Genomic DNA, 8,357 nt, shown 5'->3' with positions numbered 1-8,357 from the left:
GTCTGTGATACAACCGATATAATAATAATACACGAGAATATGAGATATAGGTATCTCGTACGGACCGATCTATTTAATATGATGATGCGATAAGAATTCTGAAAACGTTTTATCGTTTCAATTCTCGAATTTGGTTTATTAGTCACGATTCGTGAAATTAAGTACCTAATAGGTATATCGATTGATATTTCCAATTTTTACATTTTACTCTATTGCTATATTTATTATTTATATATTAAATTGGTGCATATTGGGGAGGTTTAACTTTAAGCCGCCCCTATGCCGAATATTTTCTAACTTAACTTCGTCAACATAATAAATTATGTTAACATCTGTTATTGATATTTCAAGCCTTCTCCCACAATTTTTTTTTACCATACTTACGCGCTTATAATACAGATAAAATCGAAAATATTTGATGCTGATCTAAAGTGGACATTTAAAATCTGTTTTGACTCATCGTTATCTTTATAGCCTCACCGTTTAATCGATCGATCAGTATGTTGTAAATACAATAGGTACGTCAAAACCATAATAATAATAATATAACTGCAGACATCGACGTCTAACAGTAAAAACTAATGACATCTTAAGGTCAATGGCCTATTCTACAGGATTTAATATATTTTGTTAAAAAAACCTAAAAATTTAACTTATGTAACAGAACTGTGGAACATTATACATCCACCTCCAGATTGAATTGAGGGTTTACCCTATCATCAAAGGGATGGATCTTATATATACATTGATTAAACATATTATTATGTATTATATACAGCCCGGCAGTTACGTAATTTGAAGTACATTTTTGGAAGGGTCAAAATAAAATATATTTTTTTCCTATTTTGTCTAAAAATAATGTGGTGGAGGAGGTGACACCTATTATATAGGTATATAGGAATATTATATAGGTACCTAATAAATTAAAGCTTACATCAGGGATCAAAACATGTTCTTTACTATTACAATAAAAGTTTGAGAGGCAATTAACTCCCCCTCCCCATACAAGTCTATGCTAAATTTAATACAGATGATTGGTGATGTAAATTTACTAGATATGGCATAATTATATTATACATTATATCTATTAAAAAAATGGCTATTTTATAATACATTAAGTATTTAAAATTAATAATTATTACAAACACAGTAAATATTAATAACAATAATACAAATACTTTACATGCAATTTTTTTTATTTAATATAGATAAATTATATTCAATTATATAGTTACAATGCCTTTGTGATTTTGTATTTTAACGAGTGTACAAACACAATGTCAATGATTACAGTTGAAAAGGAAATTTTTTGAGCAGAAATATAGTATAAATGCATATTATGAAAAAAAAAAATAGAAGTCATGGAATTACAATAAATATAAAAATAACTAGGTATTACATTGTATACCTAGTTTTATTATTTAATAAACTAAATAGTAGTAAGATTCTGTAAATTAAAAATCGCAGGTTGCTAGAATGTTGCTGATAAAGAATGGAAACAGTGTGCCAAAAAAACAAACACATTAATAATTGTTTTTTTTTTGTTTTTAACTTGTGACGACTAGTTAATCCTCAGATGACCATATTCATGTATAATGATAAAAGTGTTAATTAAATTACAGTACTTGTTATCATGGTGTTTTCTCCAATTAGTAATAAAAAAAATTAAATGAATATAAAATGTATTATGCTGTAATTTAATTTGATAGGTACATTATTAACTTAAAAATAATTAAGCATGCAGATTCTTATCTGTTAAGATGAAATACTTATGTCAAACTTTAAATAGTAAACAAATTAAAATATGTGATTGAATAATAAATTGTCTAACAATTAGAAACACACCATGATTTAAAATAATAAATTGGATGTTATAATCTACAATTTTTTTACTGATATGTGATCATATTGGTCTTTTGATAAAAGTTTATTCTTAAGTTGATTAAAAAAAAAAAAAAAAATGATAATATTAGGTTGCTTGATTAAAGTATATTAAGATTAATTTGATATTAACAGGTGATCATATTAAGTAGTGACACTTCTAAATAGGTTTATAGGTATTCAAATACTTGCTTAGTTATTTTAATAAGATATGGAGTAATCCCCAGTAGTATACTAACACTAAGTAACTGTGATATAGCAGAGAATATGTTTTATTTTTGTAAAATTTTGTTTTGTTACTAGGTATTTTATATTGATATTTGATAAATTTTTGGATGATTTAAATTTATTTGGAAATGATTATAGAACAAAGTGTATCATTACTTATTGTTACGAATATTATTGTAAATATCAAAATATATTTTATATGGATAAGTAAAAAAATGCAGTTAATAAAATTTATGCTAAGATATTTGATAAAGTTTATAATTAGGAATATACTAGAATTTTTTGTATAGTAATTTTTACATGAATAATTTGTGAGTATAATTTATTAATAAGGTATGTTTTAGAAAAGATATATTATGTATAATTCAAATTTTTATAAATTAAATAACGTAGTACTACGTATATTAATGTTCAGTTATTCTGGAATATTCTATATAGTGTGAGGTATACATGACATGTAAAGTTATTTAAAATTAGACCTAGAGTGTAATTATTTGAATTTAGAAGTAGATAATAGAATTTTTAAAAATTTCTTTCAGAAATGTATATAAAATTTGTCGGTACTATGTCTATTAGAAGATAGACTAAATTTTTTTATAATTTATAACAAACATGTCTTAGATCCATAGTTGTCAATGTCAAATATAAATAGATTTAAAATAATTTACTTAAACTAAATAAAGATTTAATCATACAATAATACAAAAAATAAAATAAAATATAAAATGGTATAACTGAAAAAAATTCAGAAGAAACAGTAGATAAATACTCGTTTAGAGTTTATAATTCAGTTAAATATCCTGAATAACAGGTGTATTTTTCTCATCTTCTAGATCTTGAGTTGTGGTTAGGTTACTCCACCAATTTGTTACTGCACCCTTAGCTTGTGAAATAGCACCTCCTATTATAAATAAATATAATGTTATTATAAAGAAAAAAACAAGGAAGATTAATATTATTTATTTCCTTATTACATAATATTACATACCAACAACTTTACCCGTGGATGCAACTGCTCTACTTGTATTTTGGACTGCTTGATTTAACTTTCGACCACTTCTACTGCTTTGCATTGTGCTATTGAACATAAAAATAATATTTTGCTTTGATTATAATTTACTACTCATTTTTTTTTATATAAAACCAAGTTCATAAATATTAAAAATAATTTAATAATATTTTTTTTAGTTTATTAAATTATAGATTATATATTGTTTCACTCTTAGCCAAAAAATTGAGTACATTTTAATTTTTATTATCAATTATAATTAATAACTATTAAATAAAAATCACTTACATAATAAATTGTATTGTTTATAATAAACTCATGCATAATTTTTTTAATGATATTTTAATACATAAATTAATATTAAGTTTTATTTTTAAACTTATTGATTATCTCAACATTTTGAAGTTTGTGTTACAGGATATGAAATAAGTTTGATATAAGATAATTTTGTATTTTCTTATATAATCTATACTTACAGTGTATTAAACAACTGATTTCTCTAATGCACTCTAAATCAGCGGTTCCAAACCCTTTTTAGTTGTGTGGACCACCAATTTTGTAAACAAATCTTTGAGGTTAGCGTACTTATTTACGTATTATACAAATATATTCATTATATGAAATAAAACTACATTCAAACGTTCGATACTGTTAATTGTGCACTTATTGTACACAGTAGTTAATATTGATTAAATATTATTATAACCAGAAGTATTATTAAGTATGCAACAAAAATATATAATAATATTATTTTAAATATATATAATATTTAATATTATATAGTTCATGGTTCAGTATCGTACTGCTCGCAGCCCACTTGTGGCCGTTGTGGGCCGTGGCCCATGGGTTGGGAACCGCTGCTATAAACTGTCTCACTTAACTGATTTTATACCATAAAAATTGAAAATCCATTAATGTATATAAGTAAACATTTATAAAATTATCTAATTTGAAAACATTAAATATGATAATAAATAATGATGTAGGACTACAACTATTTCAGCCTATTATTATCATTTAATTTCTCAATAATTAATATCAAAGCAAAAACAAATCAAATTAGAAGTATATATTTAGTTATACAAGGAAGATAATTATTTTTATAGAAAAATACTCAATATTTTAATACACATTTTATTTTTCACATACCTAATTTTGATTTATTATACTCGTAGAACAACATTTTTAAAACATTTACTTATATTTTTTATTTCATATTACTAACTTTGAAGCTGGATATTATTTGTAGGCTGTAGCCAATTGCCCTATTTTGATATATAAAAATTATATTTTAAATGTATTGTTAATTAATTTGAGTATTAAAGCTTAGAAGAGTATAGTATTGAACAAACTTTTTATAGGGTATCCATGAAAAACTATAACAAAGTACTTTTAAAAATATTTTGCTTTATAATTATAAATTTAAATGTTGTCATTTAATGTACAGTGAAAAATAAACAACTTGGAAATAGATAAAAATAATAAAACATTTTATTACAGTGAATTAAATTTATGTAAAAAACTAATATTTTATGAACTAATGATGAAATTTGTTTTTGATGAAAGTATTGATCAATACATATCTAAAATGTAGTTTGTATTAAATAATTTACATACTGTGATATCCTTAGTTTCATATCAGCTACAGACAATTGACCAGCAAATGGATGACAAGGTTCAAGTGCCATAATTGCTTGGTGTTCTTGGTTTAACCAAACTTGGTAATTTTTCGTTTGTTGCCAAGCAGATATAAATGATGGATTAAAGTGGTTTAATTCGGGTGCTCCTTCTATTATAATTATAATTATTAATTAAGTTATATATTATAATAGTTATGATACTTATAAATTGCTTCAAAACTAATTGTTAGAAAACAATATAATAATTACTTATAAAATTGCTACTGACCACTTAATAGTGATGTTCTTAATAAAGATAACAAATAAGCCTTAAATTGTGCTCTTATCCATTCATCGCCACCTTCCCATCCAACTCCATCCAGAAATACATCTTCTTTATCAGGTTGGACGACATGTCTAACTAGGTAATCAGCAAAACGAAGATCTTCTGTAGTTAAATGTAAATGTCGTTTAAGTTCAATATTTTCTATTTCTACTTTTCCTTCATCGATCTAAAATAAAATTGTTTTATGAATATAATATATTATTAGTCAATTTAAAATATAAATAAACTTTACCTCAACAATCACATCAGCTAAATTCTTCTTTTGTTTAAACAATATATTTGATGCTCCGATTACATATCCTCGAACACTTGGATCTGTTAATATATCCATGTATGACAGGCAAGAATATGGCTGACATAAATTACCCTAAAATATTATTAGGTTTAACTTTTAAATAATTCTCTTTTTTAAAAAAATATATTGAATTATTCATACGAACATTATCAAAAATAGACATAGGAACTCCACAGTCTTCAGAATTGATTTGAGCAATACTTATCATATTATACTGCACAGCAGCTTCATCCAACGAATCGATACTAGGATCTTTAGGAATGTTTGAAACAAATGTATTGTTAGGAACTAATTCTTCATCAACAACTTCATTTGATTTTTGACTAACAATGATGTGATCATAATCTTCTGTTTCTGGACTTACATTTGAAGCATTAACTTCACATTTGTTTTCAATGGAGGGTTGGGTAGCACTACTAAGGCTAAAAAAAAATCATATATTTTGTTATAATTGTCAATTTCATGCATGATTATAAAATATATTTAGTTACTTAATATTGGCAGATTTATTGAGCCCATTTTCAATAAGTCCAGGATGAAGAGATAATAAGGTCAGTATTGTAGAACACAGTGGACGAACAGGAGAGTAAAAAAATAGTACTTTGTTTTCTAACAACATTAATTTAAATAGCAACAATACTTTATGTCTAAACCTTGTCACAAGTTCAACTGCAGATAGACCTGTAAAAATTCATAATCTAGTAATACATACTTTATAAAAGGCAACAAACAAATACAAACCAACAAAAAGATGAGGACTAGTGCTAATATTGTCTATACTAGATAAACAGGCATTGAGGTGGTGATAAGTGTCATGTAAGAGTGATATTTTACTGAAATCGCCTTCTTCAAAATATGCATGTGTAATTAGAGACATTTTAACTTGAATATGTCCATATAATGGTAATGTACTAAGTACACAGACTGATTTTTGGATTGTACTTCGTGTCATATCAGGAGTTCGGTTAATAATTTTCTTTAAAAATAAAAATAATTTAAGTAACTCAATAGTTAAAATTATTTGTTATATACTTCTAATGGTATTTGTCTGTAACATGAAATTCCATAAATTGTTTCATTCGGATCTTGTTGACTTGGTAAATGAAAGTATGCAGTGTCTTCATCAAAGTTGTGCGATCCATCAGGTAATGCTAAATACGGCAAATGCTTCCAAGCTGTCGGACATTCAGCAGAAACACCAGTGGTATCTTCGATAAATGGCGGATAAGCATATTCTACCTAAACATCAAAATACATTTATCACTGCAATTATTTTTTCTAACAAATTGTATAAATTAATTTTATTTATTTTTTTTACACATACAACTAAGGTATATATATTAAATACATATTGACCTACTCAAATTTGTTTAAAATATGTAATCATTAAATTTTGGCAAAAGCCAACATCTTTTAAGATTAAAAAAATAGCTTTATAGAAAATATTAATAGGATCACCTATAACATTAAACATATTAAATACCAAATACAACACCTATGCATTGCATACTTATTTAATTCTATACATATTGTTCAGATAAAACAACATAAGGACAAAGCTGTAAGGCCCACAATCATTTAAATCGCACATTAATATTAATGGGACATACAGTTGAATGTTTAAGATAAAGTCATCATGAGTGGATAGTTTTTGAAACGTACCTGACATCCTTTTTTATGATGGAACCCAACCACCAAAACGTGTAGAATTGGATTTTCAGTCATGACGATGAACGTTGTACAATACTAGTAAACGAATATAAGCATATTGATCGCAGTGTGCACATACAATGTTTTCATTTGATATAAATTATTTAAAACTCTTTCGATGGATTCGTCATTGTCGTAGGACATTTGTAACGTTATAAGTTTTAGTGTTCTATTTTACGTTTGTTCTGACCGGAACGTAGTACAATGGCTGTGCGGTCATCACCAACGTAAGTAACGTCTGCTTTTACTCTACGACTCTACGTCAACCCACCGACAACACGTAGGAAAATTTGTTTTCGTAATACTGCGAATATTTGTGTTTTGTGGTCGATCGATGATAACAATTAATATTGTTATTATTGTCACTGAATGAACGAAACGGTATTATCGATTTGATAAGAGCGTATTGATAACAAAAGAAAAAAACCCGTACTGCGTAGACCCGTAGGAAATAAAATGAGAGTTTCTGCGCACGCGCTTCGCACTTTCCACCTTTGAAGAGCGTAAACAGCTAATTGCGATGGGGACATGGGGTATTAGGGTCCAAATCAGTGAGAAGTGTTCAAAAATGGAAAAGAACTTCTTGCGTTTACGCGTTCCATGCGTTAATAGTAAGTTGACACGTGTAAGCACTAATGTCTAATGGTCATTAACCACTGTTTTTTTTTGTAGAACATAAATATTGATTTGGTAATCAATGACACAAATATAATTAATAATTTTTAATTACATAACACTATTAACACTATTTGAATAAAAAAAAAAAAAAAAAAAAAAAAATACTGCACGTAAGTATCTTAATATAAAACAAATCATTGCCCTTTTTTGTTTCAAAGTCATACGACTATGTCAAAACGAAAAACTAAAAATTAGTTTAATTTTTTAGTTCCCAATAGGTGTTTTATTATTAGCAGTGTTAGGAGTAGGTACCTATAGGTATTCTAGTTGTGATTCTCAATCGATATGTGTCACCAAGAAAAATAAATGTTAACAATTTTTTTGTTGAATTTCAATGTTATTTATAAATTATAATATTCTTTAGACATAATCATAATTTAGGTTAAGTGTGTGTTGGCATGTTGACTGTTAATGTTTATTTCGATATAAGTTAGGATTTCGACGAGAACTATTGCTAATTGCCATAATAAGTAGGAATATTATAGATTGGCGGTATGATGGTCGTCGGAAGAGATTTTTAAAATTAAGGGGAAAACTATGGTTTCGGAGAAAAGATTGACGGCATAGAAGACTGAAGAAGTATATTATCAT

At 26.3% G+C, this 8,357-nt stretch overlaps 1 protein-coding gene across 1 annotated transcript; it reads right to left on the bottom strand.

Annotated features, from left to right (window-relative positions):
* Positions 1–935: 935 nt before the first annotated feature.
* Positions 936–7,479, bottom strand: LOC114122330 (late secretory pathway protein AVL9 homolog). The gene is made up of 10 exons (XM_027984955.2): positions 7,041–7,479; positions 6,411–6,617; positions 6,120–6,354; positions 5,870–6,059; positions 5,524–5,800; positions 5,316–5,450; positions 5,027–5,249; positions 4,736–4,907; positions 3,098–3,186; positions 936–3,010 (listed from the first exon to the last, which is right to left on the bottom strand). The coding sequence occupies exons 1-10, from the start codon at positions 7,101–7,103 to the stop codon at positions 2,901–2,903; spliced, it is 1,701 nt and encodes a 566-aa protein (XP_027840756.1). The 5' UTR covers positions 7,104–7,479; the 3' UTR covers positions 936–2,900.
* Positions 7,480–8,357: the final 878 nt, after the last annotated feature.

The sequence above is a fragment of the Aphis gossypii genome, chromosome 3, assembly GCF_020184175.1.
Source record: "Aphis gossypii isolate Hap1 chromosome 3, ASM2018417v2, whole genome shotgun sequence".
In the NCBI taxonomy this organism is placed as follows: Eukaryota; Metazoa; Arthropoda; class Insecta; order Hemiptera; family Aphididae; genus Aphis; species Aphis gossypii.
Note: the sequence above shows the minus strand (reverse complement) of the source record. Positions and strands in the feature narration are given on the sequence as shown.